The sequence below is a fragment of the Chionomys nivalis genome, chromosome 7 (assembly GCF_950005125.1).
Source record: "Chionomys nivalis chromosome 7, mChiNiv1.1, whole genome shotgun sequence".
NCBI lineage: Eukaryota > Metazoa > Chordata > Mammalia > Rodentia > Cricetidae > Chionomys > Chionomys nivalis.
In genome coordinates, this window is record NC_080092.1 from 39,915,804 (window position 1) to 39,936,843 (window position 21,040).

The 21,040-nt window shown below is 46.8% G+C and overlaps 1 protein-coding gene across 4 annotated transcripts in view; it reads right to left on the minus strand.

The window, feature by feature from the left end:
• Faxdc2 (fatty acid hydroxylase domain containing 2) overlaps nucleotides 1-14,077 on the minus strand; it is a 29,352-nt gene extending 15,275 nt beyond the window's left edge. The window contains exon 1 of one of the 4 annotated variants that reach the window (XM_057775800.1): nucleotides 13,913-14,077. In XM_057775800.1, coding sequence (XP_057631783.1) covers nucleotides 13,913-14,075 — 163 coding nt within the window. In that variant the 5' untranslated portion in view covers nucleotides 14,076-14,077. Of the gene's footprint in view, nucleotides 1-878; nucleotides 1,000-1,053; nucleotides 1,432-13,912 lie in introns of those variants that run through there. The other 3 variants (XM_057775799.1, XM_057775801.1, XM_057775798.1) reach the window with 3 other exon arrangements.
• Nucleotides 14,078-21,040: the final 6,963 nt, after the last annotated feature.

Consider the following 21,040-nt stretch of genomic DNA (forward strand, 5'->3'; position numbering starts at 1 on the left):
TCACAGATCCGCCTCCCTCTGCCTCCCGTATGCTGGGACTAAAGGTGTGTGCCACCACCACCTGGCTTTTTTTAAATGCAATTTTTTTTTTTTGAAACTAGGTTTCTCTGTATAGCCCAGGCCATCCTAGAACTCACTCTTCTGCCAACCAGGCTGGCCTCAAACTCATAGAGATCCATCTGCCTCTGCTTCCTAAGTGCTGGGATTAAAGGTGTGTGCCACCATGGCCCAGCTTGTAAGAAATTTTCAGTTGGATCCAGGTATGATGGTACACAGTTGTCATCTCAATGCTAGGGTGGCAAGGACAAACAGACACCTGGGGCTCATTGGCCGGTTGGCCAGTCTAACTGAATCAGAAAAACCCAGAAAAATTCTGAGTGATTCTGCTTCAAAAACGAAGGTGGATAGTCTGGCACGATGGTGTACTCCTTTAACTTTTTTTTTTTTTTTTTTTTTTTTTTTGGTTTTTCGAGACAGGGTTTCTCTGTGGTTTTGGAGCCTTTCCTGGAACTAGCTCTTGTAGACCAGGCTGGTCTCGAACTCACAGAGATCCGCCTGCCTCTGCCTCCCAAGTGCTGGGATTAAAGGCGTGCGCCACCACCGCCCGGCTACTCCTTTAACTTTTAATTACAATATTGGGAGGCAGCCAGGCTACACAGTAATAATAAGGTGAAGAGTGGTTGAGAAAGACACCCAACTTCAACCGCGGACTCCACAGACACACTTGCGTGCACACCAACTCTCGCCGAAAAATAGGGAGCAATTTCTCCTTGTCTCATCTCTGAATCAGCACGGTCTGATTCACAAGGCTAGCAGACCAGCCCAGAGGAATAGGTCACCCATCAGCCCAGTGCCCACCCTGTTGTCTGGAGCCATACCCAGCTGCAGGGATTTCAGGTCTCCTAACCCGAAGGGGAACAAGGGGAAGGAACCTAGAAAAAGGGCAACAAGGATGCTTGACGTGGGGTAGGCTGCTGGACTGCTTCTCCGCCGCCCGTTGGGGAGCTCTCCTGAAGGTGTGCCATGCAGGGATGAGGGAGCTGGTGATAGGACCTTGCAGAGTCGTATCTATGCCACAAGAAAGCATTGGGGACCCTCTTCAACGGCACTCCAGGACTGAAGCCTTGGTCCAAAGCTAAGGTAGATGCATCTGGCCATCACGTCAACAAGCTGGTGTCTGGCAGGAAAGTGAAGCGAGACTTTTGAGGCAGGGCTTTAGTAGCCCGAGACAGCACTAAACACAACCTTGAACTTCTGTTCCTCCTGCCTTTGTCACCCACGGACTGGGATTCCAGGCAGAAGCCACTGCCCTTAGTTTGTGCAGTGTTGGGATCAAACGCAGGGTTTCATGCTTGCTAGGTGAGCCCTCTCTATCTGAACCACATCCCCCGCCCAGGTGTTTTTCCTTTAAATCACTGTTTTATTTTATTTTATTTTTCGTTTTTTTTGCTCTGTTGACCTGAGAAGGCTCTGTGATTCTACCCTGGTCTGGTCTTGTCCCCAAATGAACAGGGAAGGTCAGAGAAACTCCCTTCACACCCCACCAGGACTCTGAGTAAGGTAGGTCCTTCCCAGTCCCATAGTTTGTTTGCTGTCTGGGCATCTGAAAAAGTGAAGCGCAGGGCGGCAGGAGTGTGGGGACTTTTGGACCGAGTCTCGTGACAAACACTTCAAGCTGCCGGGTGGGGGTCCGTGTCCAGGTGGCTGCTGCAGCAAAGCACTGGCTCAGTTTTCTCTCTGGTGCTGTCAGGCAGTATGAGGTGACCAACACGGACAGGATGACCCTCTCACTCCGGAGGAGGCGGGAGGTAGGTTTGGAGTATTTGTTCTTTGAGCTTCCAGAACTCTTGCAACACCACACAGGGAAGTCAGGGTCTTCCCTCAACGTCCTCCCCAACTAATCAGCGCCATTATCTTCACCAAGAGCTTGTGAGGTGCGGCCTTTGACCTTCCAGAGTTCATCCACACCTTCCAGAAGCTTTTGTGAAGGACTCACTGCAGACTGACGGGGGCTGTGGTAAATCCTGGAGGTGTGGACCAAGGCCAACCTTCAATTTAGGCGTAGAAACCCATTCTTTCCAAAAATCTCCTTCAGAAGAGTCAAGCTAGTGGCTAGGTGAGACGCACCTGTCTTCCCAACACTTGAGAGACCGAAGGTCAGTGTCAAGGACAGTCTGGTCCGCATAGTGAATTCCATGCCAGCCTGGAAACAGTAAAACTCTGTCTCAAAAAATTAAAAACTTCTGGGCAGTGGTGGTGCACACTTTTAATTCCAACAGAGGCAGGAGGCAGAGGCAAGTGGACCTCTGTGACTTCAAGGCCAGCCTGGTCTACAGAGTGAGTTTCAGGACTGGCTCCATAGCTACTGGTAAAGCCTGTCTCAAAAAACCAACAAACAAATAAGTAGACAAACAAGCAAATATTGAAAACTGGGGCTGAAGAGATGACTGAGCTGTCCAGCCAGAGCTTGCTGGCACAGGGGCCTGCAACTCCGGCGCTGGAGGAGCCCTCTTCTGATCTCCCCACGCCTGTGTGCATGCATGCCCACAGAGAAGCAAATAATTAAAAGCAAACAAATCTTTTTCAAGCTTTCCTTCTTTTTTAAAGATTTCTTTATTGTGTATACAGTGTTCTGCCTGCAGGCCAGAAGAGGGCACGAGATCTCATTACGGATGGTTGTGAGCCGCCATGTGGTTGCTGGGAATTGAACTCAGCTCCTCTGGAAGAGCAACCAGTGCTCTTAACTTCTGAGCTCCCATAAATCTTTTTCAAAAAATGATGAATTAGCCGGGCGGTGGTGGCGCACGCCTTTAATCCCAGCACTTGGGAGGCAGAGGCAGGTGGATCTCTGTGAGTTCGAGACCAGCCTGGTCTACAAGAGCTAGTTCCAGGACAGGCTCCAAAACCACAGAGAAACCCTATATCGAAAAACTTAAAAAAAAAAAAATGATGAATTAATAAATGACTTAAAAAAAAAAAACAACAAATGAGTGGACCGGTGCTAAGAAACTGCTGAAGGGGGCAGAAGCCCTTGAGTGCCCAGGGTTCTCCCACCCTTAGGCATATGCCTCCAAGCCCACAGAGAACTGGTTCCTTCAGATGGTTTGCTTCAAACTCTCTCTGGTTTCAGCCTCCCGAGCACTGGGGTTACATGTGTGTACTGCCTCAAGTGACCCAGACTGGGTTTTAGTGTATACAGTAGAGTCTGAGCTTTAGCCAGGCCCCATCTGTGGTTTCAGTCAAGATTTAAAGGGGGTAGTGTAGCCGAGTGGGTAGAGTGCTCACCTAGCATGCTTGAAGCCCTGGGTTTGCACCTGGGAAGTGGAGGCAGGAGGATTGGTAGTTCAAGGTCATCCTCCGTTACTTAGGGAGTTTGTAGGCAGTCAAAGCTACAGGAGACCTTTGTGTCAAGATAGATGTAAGATTCAGCTATGTGAATGCAGTGACTACCATTGGAGATATTCCTTCCTGACATTTTCAGTTTCCATGGAGACACAGCACACTTTGAGGACACAGCTCTCCTCTCTGGAAGTTTTTCGTGGGATGCAACTAAAATCCAGTTTTTTTTTTTTTAAATATCTTTTAAGATCATTTTATGTGTATGAATATTTTGTATGTCCGGTGCCCATGTAGTGTAGAAGAGTGTGTCAGATTCTCTGGAACTGGAATTAGGGATGGTTGTGAGCCGCCATGGGTGTGCTGGGAAGCAAACCCAGGTCCTCTCCAAGAGCAGCCAGTGCTCTTAACTGTTGAGCCATTGCTCAGTCCCTCCAGTTTTTTTTTTAAATGTATATATTTTTTGTGTGTCTGTATGATGTGTGTCTGTGAGTGCACTTCTTATTATTATAAATTTATCTTACACGCACCAGTGTTTTCCTGCATGTATAGTCTGTACCGCATGCATGTTTCCATTGCACTTCTTCAGATGTTTTTGTTCTCTAACATAAGCTCGTATATGAAATTCTGTATATAAAAAATGAGCCAGGCATAGTGAGTCTCAAAACTCTGTGGAGTGGCAGTGATGCTGAACCCAGAAAGCCTGACATCCCTTACCAGGGAGCCTGGCTGGCAGAGCAGCAATCTGAAGGACTTGGTTTCAACAGGGTGCTGAGGCAGTGTAGACTTTCAGATGCAAGGTTAGCCTGACCAAAAACGGAAACCTTCTGTCAAACTGAAGATATGGAAGGTAAGCTCTGATGGACGAGTTCCTTTAGGGTAGGAGCCTGATTGATTGGTAGTGGAAGTGTGAAGGCAAACCAAATTTCATTAGTAACAGCTCCGTCGCTTCAGTGGCCATGGAAGGCAGCGCCACTGTTTGGGAGTCACTGAGATTTGTAGAGTTGGAATGTCCAAGTGTTTGGCTTCTTTTTTTTTTTTTTTTTTTTTTTTTTTTTTTTTTTTTTTTTGGTTTTTCGAGACAGGGTTTCTCTGTGGTTTTGGAGCCTGTCCTGGAACTAGCTCTGTAGACCAGGCTGGTCTCGAACTCACAGAGATCCACCTGCCTCTGCCTCCCAAGTGCTGGGATTAAAGGCGTGCGCCACCACCGCCCGGCGTGTTTGGCTTCTTTGAGCCAGCTGTGTGGTGTTTTATTTGTGAGTTAATTAAAATAAAATGATTTTATTCTAGAAAAAAGCAATGCTTTTCTTTAAAAAAAAATAAAGGGAGTGTGGGGTGCAGCTCTATAACAGAGTATCTCTCCTACATATGAGATCCTGAATTTAATCTCCACTATTCCACTCACAAGGAAGGAGAGAAGGAAGGAAGGGACAACTTGATTGTTCAATAACGAGCGGACAAATCAAAACAGAGACAAGGAGAACCCTGTCATTCTCAGTAAGAGGGATGGGATGAACTGGAGACCACTGTGTTTGGTTTAAAAAAAAAAAAAAAAAAAAAAAAGCCCAAACAGGAAGACAAGTCCCAGGGTCTCTCTCAGATGGAATCTATCAAAGTTGACACCATCATTTGAGAGGATGGTGGTTCCGAGATGGGGAAAACAGAAGGAAGGACCCAGGGGAGAGGTTATCACAGGGCCTATATTACGTGTGGATAGAAGTGGACTCTCTGGGGTGCCGATGGCTACTGAGACCCCCCATCTCTGGGGCTGTGACAGCTATGGTCATTTAAGAGGCAGAGCTGAGTTTGGGGAACCAGGCACTGCTGGGAACGAGGGAAGAGGAGGTGCTGAGGCTGGACTCCGCCAGACACACTTCAGGACAAAGGGCTAACTAAGGCTTTCCTCCTGTGTGGGAAGGCCCTGGGCTATGAGAGTAGTGGAGTTTATCTACTGACCGGCAAGGGTTTCCTAACATGCTGGTTTTTGTTGAGCTATGCCAACGCGCCCATGAACTGTCTCTGGCGGTGGTGACCGGGTACCAGAGTCCCTGAGGAGGAGGCATAGTTCATGGTATTTATGTCAAGCACTTTGCTTCCTGAATCCTTCTCTGCCTGGTACAGACGAATCTTCATTTTATGAGGGCAGAGAAAGTTTCTAGGGACAAGCTCCCAGGGGAGAAAGGAAGCTGGGGGCCCTCGAACACAGAATGCCTTCACATTGTTTGTCAACAATTCAGTTCAAATGAGGCATTTTGACAAATAAAATTATAATATTTATAAATATTTAAAACTTTCTTTTCTTCTTTCTTTCTTCCTTCCTTCCTTTCTTTTCTTTCTTTTTTTTTTTTGAGATGGGCTTTAACTATGTAGCTCTATGTGACCTGGAACTCACAGAGATTCTCCTGCCTCTGCCTCCTGAGTGCTGGGATTAAAGGAATATGCCACCATAACCAGCAACATCTCTTTTTAAAATGTTTCCTCTCTTCTTCTTGATGGCTAAATTATTTTTCTTTACTTTTAAGTTAAAAAAAATTTATTGCCAGGTGGTGCATGCCTTTAATCCCAGTACTAGGGTGGCAGATGCAGGTAGATCTCTGTGAGTTTGGGGCCAGCCTGGACTACAAGAGGTAGTTCCAGGACAGGCTCCAAAGCTACACAGAGAAACCTTGTCTTGAAAAACAAACAAACAAATAAATAAGAGTTAATCCAAGTGGGGCCTGTCAACCACCTGGTCAGGAAACAGCCCCTGTCCACCTGTATGAAGACTTTAAGAAATAGAAACAAAAGCCGGGCGGTGGTGGCGCACGCCTTTAATCCCAGCACTTGGGAGGCAGAGGCAGGCGGATCTCTGTGAGTTCGAGACCAGCCTGGTCTACAAGAGCTAGTTCCAGGACAGGCTCCAAAACCACAGAGAAACCCTGTCTCGAAAAACAAAAAAAAAAAACAAAAAAAAAAAAAAAAAAAAAAATAGAAACAAAGCCTGGCTAAAAATATCCATCAGCACAGTGGTCTCTCTGGCATTGCACTCTTTAGAGTGTTCAAGTCTACCACCTCTCCTGAGGAATGCTGTGATGTACTCTGTCTGTGGTAGCCCCTTCATCTCATCTGATTCCTTTTCCTGGTGATCACATGGATTAGGGATCCAGTAGGAGCCCAGGAAGATCCAAGTTGGACTCCAATTTGACAGAGATTTAGTGGCAGAACTTGAATTTGGTGTTTATCGTATCATCTGACCAAGTATAGAACTTCTTGAAGGCAAGGGTGAGTGTCCCGTACTGAAAGGTGCGCGGGAGACGGGCCTGCTGGCCATGAGCAATGCACTAGTGTGTGTTGCGTCAGCAGAGCATGCTTCTCTAGCGTGTTCATCATTTTGTTCAAGCAATGTTATGTGTTCAGGGGTTGAGGGCCTTAAGTCCTGTTTTCCAGCCCTGGTATTGTGTATATTGGGTGTAGTGGTAAATGTCTATAATCCCAGCACTTAGGAAGCAGAGGCAGGAGGATCACAAGTTTTGGTTCAGCCGGCAAACTGCTTGCTGCTCAAATGTAACGACCTGAATTCAGATCGTTAGGATCCACCTAAAAGCCAGACACAATAGTGCACATCTGTAGCCCTGGAGACAGGGAGGGACAGTGAAATCCCCAGAAGCCAGCCTGGGGTATACAAACAATGCTGAAAGACAAGAGAGACCCGGTGTCTCACAAGGTAGAAGATGAGATGGACACTCGAGGTTGTACTCCTGCACACCCCTACATGCTCAAATACACATTTAAAAACAAACAAACAAAAACAAAAAAACAAACAAACCAGGGTGTGGCAAGCACTTGGGAGGCAGAGGCGGGCAGCTCTCTGAGTATGAGGCCAGCCTGGTCTACAGAGTGAGTTCCAGGACAACCAGAGCTTCACAGAGAAACCCTATTTCAAAAACACAAACCAGGCAGAGGCAGGCGGATCTCTGTGAGTTCGAGACCAGCCTGGTCTACAGAGCTAGTTCCAGGACAGGCTCCAAAACCACAGAGAAACCCTGTCTCGAAAAACCAAAAAAAAAAAAAACAAAAAAAAAAAAAAAAAAAAAAAAAACACAAACCAAATTGGAAAAACAAAAACAAAGATAAAACAAACAAAAGACCTTCAAGGTCAGCGGTAGTGGCTTATCTGGTTTGAGGCTGGTCTGGGATAAGCAAGATTCTTTAAATTTAAAGAAAAGGGGGCTGGAGAGATGGCTCAGAAGTTAAGAGCATTGCCTGCTCTTCCAAAGGTCCTGAGTTCAATTCCCAGCAACCACATGGTGGCTCACAACCATCTGTAATGGGGTCTGGTGCCCTCTTCTGGCCTGCAGGCATACACACAGACAGAATATTGTATACATAAATAATAAATAAATATTAAAAAAAATAAATTTAAAGAAAAAAAAGACATTCCTTGTTCATAATTTACAAAATAGTATTATCTAACTTTTCCGGACACAGTGTTTAGAAGAGTGAGCACCATTTAGGGTACAGGACACGTTCTGAAAAGAGAGGACAAGGTACAATAATACGCACTAAAAACTGAGGTTTCTGGTTTTGGTTTTTCTTTTTTGGTTTTTTTTGGTTTTTCGAGACAGGGTTTCTCTGTGGCTTTGGAGCCTGTCCTGGAACTAGCTCTGTAGACCAGGCTGGTCTCAAACTCACAGAGATCTACCTGTCTCTGCCTCCCGAGTGCTGGGATTAAAGGCGTGCGCCACCATCGCCCGGCTTGGTTTTGGGTTTTCGAGACAGGGTTTCTCTGTAGCTTTGGAGCCTGTCCAGGAACTCGCTCTTGTAGACCAGGCTGGCCTTGAACTCACAGAGGTCCACTTGCCTCTCCTACCTGAGTACTGGGATTAGTTAAAGGCAAGTGCGTGGGACTAACACCCGGCCAAGATGATTCTAGAGAACCTGGCTTGCAATTTTTCCAAATTTAATACTTTTAGCATTGGTGTGTAGGAAGCAGATGGCGGGAGCTGTGCTGGCTAATTTAAACAAACAAACAAACAAACTCAGTTTAGAAAAATTATGTCTTAAGAATCTAAGGACTAGCTGGGTGGTGATAATGTAAACAAATGATTGTCAAGCATAAGGGGAGGACTCTGTTTACTAGAAAAATAGGTCCCCCCGCCCCCGAGCTTCCCTGTGCAGCCCTGGCTGTCCAGGAACTCGCTCTGTAGACCAGGATGGTCTTGAACTCTGAGATCCACTTGCTTCTGCCTCCCAAGTGCTAGGATTAAAGGTGTGTGCCACCACCTGGCTTCTAAAAACAGATATTTTAAGGGGCCCCTATTGTTAAGTAAAAATAGTAAGAAAAGGGCAGCTCCACCGGTGCAAAGAAATCCAATTAGGTCAAATCAAAATGCCCATAGTTTTATTAAGATGCTCTCGGGTGGATGGCCGAGCGCATGGCGGGGAGATGGGACAACAGGGAGCCCATGCAGACCCGAAAACCACGTGTTTCTCCTCTGAGTGGCCACTTAAATACCCTGTGGGAGTGGTCCTGACCCTCCCCCTGACCTGGCATGCTGGGATTTGGAGTCCAGACTAAAGCAACTCCCAGGCCAGGGAGGCTGGGATGGATGCCAGGGGCTGGGGGCTATGCTCCCAACTTAACACCTCTTTGCTAGGAACCACCCTTAATCCTCCAGGGATGTGTTAACCTTAACCTTCCCCCAAAAGCCAGCTACCTCAGGCAAGGGACCCAGATCTGGACAGCCTGTTGCAGCTCAGATCCCCACCCTGCTAAATGACACATAAAACCTCCTTGCCTTATCAACCTTTTGTTCTTCCCTCTGCCCCCTGTTTGATCCCCAATAAATCTTTCTTTGTGCCCACAGAGTGGTCTCCCTGCAGCATGGCTTATGTAGTTATGGTGTGTGCTGTCCTGTGTAAGTGGATATCATTTATATTAAAATGCTCTATTACTTTTCTTTTTTTTTTTTTTTTTTTGGTTTTTCGAGACAGGGTTTTTCTGTGGCTTTGGAGCCTGTCCTGGAACTAGCTCTGTAGACCAGGCTGGTCTCGAACTCCCAGAGATCCGCCTGCCTCTGCCTCCCGAGTGCTGGGATTAAAGGCATGCGCCACCATCGCCCGGCTGCTCTATTACATTTTTTTTTTTTTTTTTTTTTTTTGGTTTTTGAAGACAGGGTTTCTCTGTGATTTTGGAGCCTGTCCTGGAACTCCCTTTGTAGACCAGGCTGGCCTCGAACTCACAGAGATTGCTCTATTACATTTTAACTAACATATTTGTGTGTGTGTGTCTGGTGTGTGTGCACATGCAGGTCAGAGGGCAACTTTAGGAGTCAGTTCTCTCCTTCTACCTTGCGGATTCTGGGGTCGAAACTAGGACTGTTGGGCACGACTATGAGCGCCTTTACTAATCAAGTAAGTTCCAAGTTTTGTTTTTTTTTTTTGTTTTTTTGTTTTTTTGAGACAGGGTTTCTCTGTGGCTTTGGAGCCTGTCCTGGAACTAGCTCTTGTAGACCAGGCTGGTCTCGAACTCACAGAGATCCGCCTGCCTCTGCCTCCCAAGTGCTGGGATTAAAGGCGTGTGCCACCACCGCCCGGCAAGTTCCAAGTTTTACGTCTCTTATTTTAATCCTTTTTACACTTTTTGTTTGTATTCAAGATGGAGTTTCTCTGTGTAGTCATGGCTGTCTTGGAACTTGCTCTGTAGACCAGGCTGGCCTCAAACTGCCTGCCTCTGCCTCTCAAGTGCTGGGATTAAAAGCGTGCCCCACTACACTAGACTTTCTTTTTATTTTTAATTACATATGTGTATGGGTGCGTGGTTTCCTTATGTGAAAATAATGCCTGTGGAGGCTAGAAGAAAGCGTTGGATTCCTCTGACGCTGTCTGATGTGGGTGCTACAGAGCTCAGGTCCTCTGCAAGAGCAGCAAGGACTCATAACACAAACATCTAATTCTAGTTCCGGGGGATTCAATCCCCTCTTCTGGTCTGCAAAGGCACCAGGCATACACGTGGTCCACAAACATACATGCAGCCTAAATAAATACCCATACACATAAAACAAAGGTGAATAAATATTAAAACAAACAAACAAACAAACAAACAAACGAACAGAAAACTACATGGACAACCGAGAAGGACTGCTTCTGGGCTGCCCCCAGGGGCTCGTCCAATTCCTTCTGTCCCTTCCTCTGGAGAGATGCAGTGACAGCCCAGGTCTTGAACTGACTCCTCTGCCTCCACTTATGAGTGCTGGGATCATGAATGCACAGCACCGTATCCAGCTTTGTCTTTGCAATAGGCTCCTTGTAGCCCAGGCCAACCTCATCCTGAGTGCTGGGGTCACAGGTGTGTGCCATCACACCTGGCCTAATAACTTACTCTTACAAGCAATAACAAAACAAAACAAAGCAATAACAGTCTCAACAAAATTACTGGCCTTGCCTCATACCTCAAGGGAGGCTGAGGTGGGAAGACTGGAAGAGTTTCAGACTAGCCTGGGCTATCCAGTAAGTTCCAGGTCAGGCAGGACTGGCATCTTGTATTATAGAACAAAAACAAGCTGGGTGTGGTAGGGCGGGGCAGGAGTCAGGTGTTCAAAGGTAGCCTTGCCTAATGAGTTTGAGGCTCGTACTACGGGTAAGACCTTGTCTCAGAAAACAAAGCAAAACAAGAGCCGGGCGGTGGTGGCGCACGCCTTTAATCCCAGCACTCGGGAGGCAGAGTTCGAGGCCAGCCTGGTCTACAAGAGCTAGTTCCAGGACAGGAACCAAAAGCTACGAGAAACCCTGTCTCGAAAAATCAAAAAAAAAAAAAAAAAAAAAGAAAACAAAGCAAAACAAACAACCAAACAACAACAACAACAACAACAAAACAGTCAACATCTGTAGAGGGCCAAATTTGAACTGCATAGAAACTCTGTGCAGGGGAGACTTGAGGTAGCATTCTCACTGACAGGCTTGGCAAACCAAGTCAGGGGAGGCAAACCTCTCCCATCAGTAGAGTATCTTGCCAATGGTCAGTCCTTGAGAACACAGATGTGCACTGTAGTTCAAAGGCTCTGATTAGGTTGTGGTTTGTCTTCTGATGAGGTGTTTTTACATATTATATTACAACAAGAGGTTTTTGCATAACACCGAGCTTTTTGTTTAGATTAGCTGGGGCATGAAGCTCTTGAAATTAGTTGCAACCAAGTGACTAGTCTATGAAACTATTTTCATGTATTATGGGAACCTAGTTTGAATCGTGATTTGAGTATTATAAAAAGAGCACTGGCTTTGCAATAAAGTATGCAGCTGTATCTCCTACTCTGCATCCCCTGTGTCCTGTTTCTGCGGCACTACCCAGGGTTATCCATAACCGAGGAGGCTGGGGAAGGGTCCCCAACAAACATCAAAGAAACCAAACCAAATCCCTAAATTCAAAAGTGGACCCAGACCTCATGGCCACCTGGTCCTGCCTCTGTTTGGTAGCGTAGGAGGTAGAGACAGAAAGCAGAAGTGACTCCAGGGCTCGGAAGATGGCACAGAGGGTAAGAGTACTTGTTGTAGGGCTGGAGAGATGGCTCAGCAGTTAAGAGCATTGCCTGCTCTTCCAAAGGTCCTGAGTTCAATTCCCAGCAACCACATGGTGGCTCACAACCATCTGTAATGAGGTCTGGTGCCCTCTTCTGGCCTGCAGGCATACATACAGACAGAACATTGTATACATAATAAATATTTTTTTTTTTAAAGAGTGCTTGTTGTATAAGCATGAGGATCTAAGTTCAAATCCCTAGAACCTACATAAAATTCCAGGCATGGCCAATAGCCTCCTTGTTGTGGCAGGTAGAAACACAGTATTGATGGGGCCAGCTTGGCTTCCAGTGCAGGAGGCTACCCAGACCCTGTCTGTCTTTTTTGTTTGTTTGTTTGTTTTATTTTTTAAAGACAGGGTTTCTCTGTGTAGTCCTGGCTTGATCTGGAACTCGCTCTGTAGACCAGGGTGACCTCGAACTCACAGAGATCTGCCTGCTTCTGCCTCCCGAGTGCTAGGATTAAAGGCATGCACCACCACTGCTCGGCCAGAAATCGTTTTTAAAGTGATTCACTCCAAACCCTACAAGGCCTCCAGTGGAAGCCAAGCTTCTTAACATTTTCTCTCAGGCTGCATGATCTTTAAGAAATTCTGTTTCGCAAATGGGGCGATGAGAGAACCAGCAACTGACATGGCGCTGTGCCAACCCCCAGCCTCTGTGCAGGCTGTTTGCATCCTAGAGAAGAGCCAGCCAGTAAAGAGGGCCTCCTGGCCAGTCACCAGCCTCAGGAGCAGCAGCCTAGATGAGCACTTCTGCAGGGGAGGGTTCACAAGAGCAGCAGCAGCCCTGGTCTGAGAAGAGCTACAGGAAAAGGTGGCTGATACTGAAGAGAGGAGCCGAAGCGCTCTCTGGAAGGTGAGACTCGCCTTGGGCAGTGTCCTTTAAGAATGTCTGGCCAGCTGGGTGTGGTTGTGTACCTCTGGAATCCACCTACTTTGGATCCCAAAGCAGGAAGATCACAGTTCATAGTCATCCTGGACAACTTGGCAAAACCTTGTCTCAAAATAAAACTAAATGAAAAAAAAAGAAAGAAAGAAAGAAAAGAAAAACGGCTGTGGCTTGACTGTAGAGCATTGGTTTAGCATCGGGAAGATCCTGAGTTCTATCCCTTGTATGAAATCACCAACAGCCAGTGTATGCCTGTTGTGTCTGTAGTGGTGTCAAAGCACCAAACACAAGCTTGGCATCCCGCCCACATTCAGGACGCACTTGCTGAATAAATAAACACAGGGCCCCAAGTAAGAAAAGTATTTTTTTTTTTTTTTTTGTTTTTGGCTCCCAGAATGTCCTGGGGCTTGTGGGTGAGCACTTCTATGCCTTTCCTTCCTGCTAGTGACTTGCTGGGTAAAGGCAGCAGGAGACCCTCTTGGCATTTATTTTATCAAATTGACTTGATCTGTCTCAGCCAGTGACATCTGTTTGGAATTGCAAGAAAAACTGACAGCAACTCCCACAGGACAGCACCCTGTCTCTCCTGGCTTAAGTACCTAGGAACTCCCCCTCCCCCCACCCCGCCCCGCGCCCTCTGAAAAGCACTTCTCCGCTGCTCCATCTCTCCCCAGCTGCTTTGGTGGGAGTCCTTCCTTCGGACTATCGGACGTTCTGATCATCCGTCCGAAACTTGACGCCACTGTTGCACTGAAGGCGCCTTGACCTGGCTGACCAGTTCACAGCCCACACATCCTTCCAGAGACTCAAGAGTGTGGCAGTTCGCCGCGTCCTTCTAGGACAAGGGTTGTCTCCCTGAAGTCTCTTCCAGTTTCACTTCCCTTTTGGGAGCTGTTTCCCTAGCAGCTTTGGAAGTAGCCCCGGTTCATTAGAACCACGTCAGTTTTGAGAAAAGCAACATTAAGGTGCAGACATGGGTAGGAGGTGCTGACTCTGAGGAACAGGTAGGGAACAGCCCAGGCACACTTCACCTGCGGAGGAGGGGGGTGGGGGGAGGACAGGCTGATGGCAGAGCGGGATTTGATGTATCCTGGCTTTCCCAAATAGTCCCCTCCCAACAGTTCCCTGCTCACCTCTGCAGAGGGCCGTTCCCAAGCGTCTCTGTCTCCGAGCCACAGGTCTAGCCTGTAGAGCGCTTTTCTGTTTTTCTGTGGCTGCTGCGTAGCTCAGTAGGCTAACCTTATTGTCACCCGGCTCTGCTTGGGTGGGTCGGGAGGCTGGCCCTGGTGATCGCATTACAGAGCTGCCGACTGGCTCTGGCCAGGCACGTGATGAGAAAAAGTTTAGGTCTGCGTGGGCTGGAAAGAGATGCCTTTCTTTTGGAAGGCCATGTCCTTAATGAGAGAGGACAGCGCGGGGAAACAGGGCACGGGTCCAGACTCTGCTCCCCATTGCACTTTTTTTCGCCTTCTCCAATTTTAGAACATATTACCATACGGAAGACAGGCTGAGGCAAAGGTGTGGGTAGTAGACGATGGCACACAGTTATCCAAAGGTTTCAGATCAGAGGTCTTTAGTCCCTTCTCCCTCCCTTCTTCCTCCCTCTTTTAAAAATATGTAGAAGGGGCTGGAGAGATGGCTCAGCGGTTAAGAGCATTGCCTGCTCTTCCAAAGGTCCTGAGTTCAATTCCCAGCAACCACATGGTGGCTCACAACCATCTGTAGTGAGGTCTGGTGGCCTCTTCTGGTCTTCAGGCATACACATAGGAAGAATACTGTATACATAATAAATAAATAAATAAATAAATAAAAATATGTAGAAATACATAGTGTATTACCTAATTTTTTGTTTGTTTCTGTCCTGGAACTCGCTTTGTGGCCTCTGCCTCCTAAATGCCGGGATTAAAGGTGGGTGTGGTAGCTCCCACCTTTAGTTTCTTTTTTAAATTTACCTGCTGTATACCTGTGTGTCTGCTTGTCTGGATGTGCAGCACTTGACTGCAGGTAGGTCCAGAGCCCACAAGAGGGCGTCTTATCCCACAGAACTGGATTTACAGGTTGTTGTGAGCTGCCCCATGTGGATGCTGGAAACTGAATTCTGGTCTTCTACAAGAGCAGCAAGTACTTGTAACCTCTGAGGGATTTCTCCAGCTTTAAATAGCCCAGGCTGGCCTCAGACTTACAAAGAAGTCAAAGCCAGTCTTGAATTCCTGATCCTCTTACTTCAGCTGGCTGAGGATGTTGGGATCACAGGCATGCACCATAATCTGGCTACAAATTACTTAAAAAGAGACAACTATTAGGGCACACTCACCTGTCACTTTATTACAGGGGTCATTCTTTTTTCTTTCTTTGTTTTTTTGGTTGACAGAATTTCTCTGTGTAACTCCTGTTGCAGATCAGGCTGGCCTCGAACTCATGGATACCCGCCTATCTCTGCTGGGATTAAAGGCATGTGCCAGGCTATTTTATTTTATTATTATTATTTTTTTCAAGACAGGGTTTCTCTGTAGCTTTGGAGCCTGTCATGAAACTAGAAACTAGCTCTTGTAGACCAGGCTGGCCTCTAACTCACAGAGATCTGCCTATCTCTGCCTCCCGAGTGTTGGGATTAAAGGCGTGTGCCACCACCGCCCAGTATGCTATTTTATTTTTAAAACTGTCTGTGTGTTTGTGTCAAATGACTGCGATGCCCTGGAACCCAGAAGGGGTATCAGATTCCTTGGTGTTGGAGTTACAGGCAGTGGTGAGTCACTCCATGTGGGTGCTAGGAACCAAATTCTGGTCCTCTAGAAGAGCAAGCATCTTAATCACTGAGTCATCTCTCCAGTCCATTCCAGTTTTCTGAGGGACAGGTCCTCATGTAGCCAGGCTGGGGCTTTGACTCAGAGTTCCCGATTCTCCTGACCACCAATAGTGGTGAGATTATAGGCATATGCCAGAGTTGGTTTCTGCGGAGTTGAGGTGCAACATGGCCTCATGCATGCTAGGCCTGGACTCTGCAAACTCCTTCAGAAGCAGAGCACACTCCCCTGTCCTTCGTTATATTTTAATACTGCTTTAAAAAATATCTTTTACTATGTGTATGTGTGCGCGTCTGTGTGTGGGAAGGTACACACGTGATACAGGGGCCTGCAGAGAGCTGGACTGACTTACAGCTGGAGTAGCTGCTTGATTGGGGTGCCTAGAACTGAACTTGGAAAAGCAGTAAAAGCTGAGCTATCTCTTCAGCCCTGTTTTATTAATTTTTTTGAGACGGGGTCTCAGGTAACCCAGACTGGCCTGGAACTCCATCTGTAGAGGATGACCTTGACCCTGGTCCTCAGGCCTCTCCCTTCCCCAGTGTTGGGATCACACCTTGATTTCTCACTTTTGAACGTGGAGAGTTTCCCTAATAGGACCCTGAAGAGTCATGGTGCTTGCTCGTGAGCCCAGAGTTCAGGAGAGGGAGGAAGACAGAGCACTGGAGGGCAGCCAGGGTCACCCAGTGAGGCTGTGTCACAGATGTGTCATACATTATTTAGCCAACAAGAGATCGTGTCTTAGTCATATTTTTCTTGGACCAGTTTGTCACATTACAGTCAGGGCTCAGTAAAACACTTGCTTAAAAATTAACTTCACAGTTGGGTACAATGTGTTCAGGGTTTTCCTCATCTCTGAGAGACACCGATATACTTTCCTCCATTCTTTGGCTATTTATATAATGAGCCTATTGTGCACTGATCAGATATGGTTCCCGGATGGCCAGGGTCCTGGCACTGACAGTGTAGCTCAGTGGGTAGGGTACCCGCCTACCAAGACAGAGGCCCTGAATTCCAGCACCACCTAAACTTACTCGGGTTCTTTCCTGTAGCTCTTGCTCCAGGGGATTCAATACCTCTCACTTCTGCAGGAGCATGCATTCACAGGGACATACACACAAATACACATAATTTAAAAAGTCTTTTAAAAATAAATTTTTTTTTTTGTTTTAAGATTTGGCTACAATATGAGTGACTGCGTTTGGTGTGTGCACAGAGGGCAAGGGAACATCCAAGTGGCAAGAGTCCAGCAGGTAGGGTTCCCTCTCACTAGCCTCTTTCCTTTGGCCCGTGTTTCCATCGGTCCAGCTCTATGTAGGCCAGGACCAACTTTCTTCTTTGTGCCATATTCACTTCACAGTGTGACTATCTTTACAGTGCCCTTAATTCTCAGTCTGCAAAACCCATCTATCTTATGGGAAAAACTAGTTACCTATTTAGACCAAGTTTAGTAGAATTCAAATTATTTCTGTCTTTATATCGATAGAGATCCAAGTCACGTCTAAAAAACAAACCAAGCCGGATGTGCTGTGCTGAGACACACCTGAAAGCCCAGCGTGGAGACAGGAGGACCAGGAGTTCACATTTGAAGCTAGCCTGTGCTGTGAGACCATCTCACAACTTTGTCCCCCAATCTCAATCAGCTCCTTCTACTGAGTGGGAATGCCAGGACTTCCGGGGGCACTGGAATGCAGCCTCCCAGGTCTGCCTCTTCTTGCCCTGAACCTCTACAGTCTCCTGGCTCACCTCTCTGTATCTCTCTGGCCTTTCTTTTTTTTTTTTTTGGTTTTTCGAGACAGGGTTTCTCTGTGGTTTTGGAGCCTGTCCTGGAACTAGCTCTGTAGACCAGGCTGGTCTCGAACTCACAGAGATCCACCTGCCTCTGCCTCCCAAGTGCTGGGATTAAAGGCGTGCGCCACCACCGCCCGGCTTCTCTGGCCTTTCTTTCTTTATTTTTTTTTTTAATTTTTTATTTTTTTATTTTTTTTGGTTTTTCGAGACAGGGTTTCTCTGTGGTTTTGGAGCCTGTCCTGGAACTAGCTCTTGTAGACCAGGCTGGTCTCGAGCTCACAGAGATCCACCTGCCTCTGCCTCCCAAGTGCTGGGATTAAAGGCGTGCGCCACCACCGCCCGGCTTCTCTGGCCTTTCTTTCTTTATTTTTTTTTTAAATTTTTTATTTTTTTATTTTTTTTGGTTTTTCGAGACAGGGTTTCTCTGTGGTTTTGGAGCCTGTCCTGGAACTAGCTCTTGTAGACCAGGCTGGTCTCGAGCTCACAGAGATCCACCTGCCTCTGCCTCCCAAGTGCTGGGATTAAAGGCGTGCGCCACCACCGCCCGGCCTCTCTGGCCTTTCATTACCTCGGCACAAAAGAGCATCTTTAGCCTCTGCTTGAAATGTACTTGCCCAACTTCTCATTTCTCTGTTTAAATTTCACTTCCTCAGGGAGGCCTTCTTCCCTGCCTGCCTGTGAGACTCCCTGCGTATGTCTCCCCCATCCCCTCCGCCCAACTCCAGTGTATTCAGTGGGCTCTTTCATGATAACTATCACAGTTTCTCAGAATCATATATATTTTTTTGGGGGGGGGGGAGAGACAAAATCTTATAAAGCTCAGGCTGGCCTAGAAATCAATATGTAGCCGAAGGTGGCCTTGATCCTCTTGCCTCAACCTTCTGGGTGCTAGGGTACAGGTGCGCCACCACGGTAGCTGACATTCCCACACACACACTTTTTGAGACAGGGTCCACTCTCTATGCAGCTCTGTCTGGCCCAGGACTTGCTGTGTTCACTAGGCTGGCTGCAAACTCACAGAGATCCTCCTGCCTCTGCCTCCCACGTGTTGACATACAGGGTTTCTCTGTGGCTTTGGAGCCTGTCCTGGAACTAGCTCTGTAGACCAGGCTGGTCTCGAACTCCCAGAGATCCGCCTGCCTCTGCCTCCCGAGTGCTGGGATTAAAGGCATGCGCCACCATTGCCCGGCTACATTGCCGGTTCTTGAATGCTTGTTTACTTGTTCATCGGTCTCTGTTTCATTCACCAGTGTCAACATGGATCCATGATCCCAGCAAAGGCTTTAGGAGCAAAGCCTCCTGGATGAGCCCTTCATCCTGGCGGAAGAGTCATACGCCTCCACGAGGGATGAATCCTTTATCCTGGCTGAGGGGTCAGTGGCCTCCGGGAGGCAAGCCCCTCAATCAAGCTAAGCATCTCTTCCTTTCTGTGAAATCAGATGATGTATAAGTTGGAACATTTTTGAAATTAACTTGGTTCTTTTAAGGTAGAGTCTTACTACATAGCCCAGACTGGCCTTGAACCTGTGCCAATTCTGTTGCCTCTGCTTCCTGAGTGCTGAGATTATGGGACTGCATTTCCAGATCTAATGCCAGGAGTTTTGAAGTTTAAAGGTCTCTGATTAGTCTAAGGAGATTTGAAATATGACTTCAGTAGATTCTAAGGGAAAGGGAAATCTAATACAGGTAAATAAAACAGATTTAATACAGGTTTCCAGGAGTGAACTGGAGCTGACTCAGGACAGAGTGTTCGCTAGTGAAGGCCTGGCTCTGCCTTCACTACACAGAAACCTGCAATCTTTACACAGCAGGCTTTTTTTTTTTCTTTTTTGTTGGCTACTACAAACTGAAATGCTCAAATAGAACATGGCATGTATCTAGAGGCAGAAAGGGAGTTTTACCAAAACAGTCATTTGGAATATGGGAGGTAAAAATTTCTCCGGTCTTTGAGGGCACTGACCAGAGCATCAGGTTTAAACAAGGACTGGGTCTGGGGGAGGGCTGGGCAATGATGCAGGCTTGATGTGTGTGGTTGGTCCTTCTCTAGGGGAGAGAGGCCTTTGGGATGAGGCAGGTTGGGTGAAGTGTGGTCTTGCTGGTCTTTGTCTAGGGCAGACACTCCTGGAATTAGAAACATGCCTATGTACAGTTATATAGGAATCTGACCCAAATTTACAACGAAGGAGACAGATGCTAAGTGAAGGTAGGTGCCAGGATTTTAAACTGCTTTTAATTTTAACAGTGACATTTATTTATTCGTGTGTGTACACTTGGATCACATGTGAAGGTCAGAATGTGGGTCCTGGGGTGGGACTCCAGGCCTGGCAGGGCTTTGTCCACTGAGCAATCTCACTGATCTTTTAACCTCTTTTTATATTTACTTAAAACATTTATTTATTTATTTATTTATTTATTTATTTATTTATTTATTTATTTATTTTTGAGACAATATCTCCCATATAGCCCTGGCTGGCCTAGAACTTTTGGCAATCCTCCAGCCTCAGCTTCCTATGTTCTGGGATCATAGGCATAAACTACCACTTCTCGTGTCCGTTTGTTTTTTGAGACAAGGTTTCTCTGTGTAGTTCTGGTTGTCCTGGAACTCACTCTGTAGACCAGGCTGGCCTAGAACTCAGAGATTCACCTGCCTCTGCCTCCCGAGTGCTGGAATTAAAGGCGTGCACCACCTCCAGTTGGCAAACTATTGCTTCCTTAACCCATTCTTTAGCTACCTTGTGGCCAAAACCAGTTTCTAGGTACTGGCTGTAATGGAGGGCAGATTAATATAAAGCGACAGACTCAAAGGGGCAGAAAGCAATGCATAGGCTTATAGCATGTCAGGGTTTTTTTTGTTGTTTTTTTCGAGACAGGGTTTCTCTGTAGCTTTGGTGCCTGTCCCGGAACTAGCTCTTATAGGACCAGGCTGGCCTCGAACTCCCAGAGATCTGCCTGCCTCTACCTCCTGAGTGCTGGGATTAAAGGCGTGTGCCACCACCACCCGGCATGTCAGGTTTTATAATGTGGGCACAGAAACTAAGTCCTAACCTGGAGGTGTTAGTTTATATTCAAAGTACTTCATGCTCAAATGTAGTTTAGATTTTATTTTCTTACACTTAGTGTACATTTTTTTAGAAGTGCATATCTTTGTTTAGAACTGGGGTAACAGGAAGCCAGGCTGGCCATGGAGAGCTATCATCTGCTCTTAAGAACATCCATGTTAGTGGTGGTTAATCCCAGCACCCATGAGGCAGAGGCAGGCGGATCCCTGTGAGTTCGAGGCCAGAGTGGTCTATAGAGCATGTTCCAGGACATACTCCAAAGCTACACGGAGAAATTCTGTCTCAAAAAAACAAAAACAAACAAAAAAGATCCATGCTATAACCACTGTTTCTCTGTATTTTCAAAACTATGCTTTCCAGTGGAAGTGTGTTTAAACCTTACTTTCTCTCGTTTGCAGTTTGAAAGCCATTGTTTATAGTGTAGGAAGTCCATTCCACTGCCTCCTGAAATACAATCGTGTTCTGCGCGAGAAGCTCTAGGTGAAGTGGGTGCGTGTGGGGAACCAGGTGTTTCCTGTTGATCGCTTTCAGTGCACACCAGGCCTATTGGTGGCAAGAAAAAAAAAATTCCAAGAATTTCAAAGGTTGCTCCTCACATGACTAGCACATG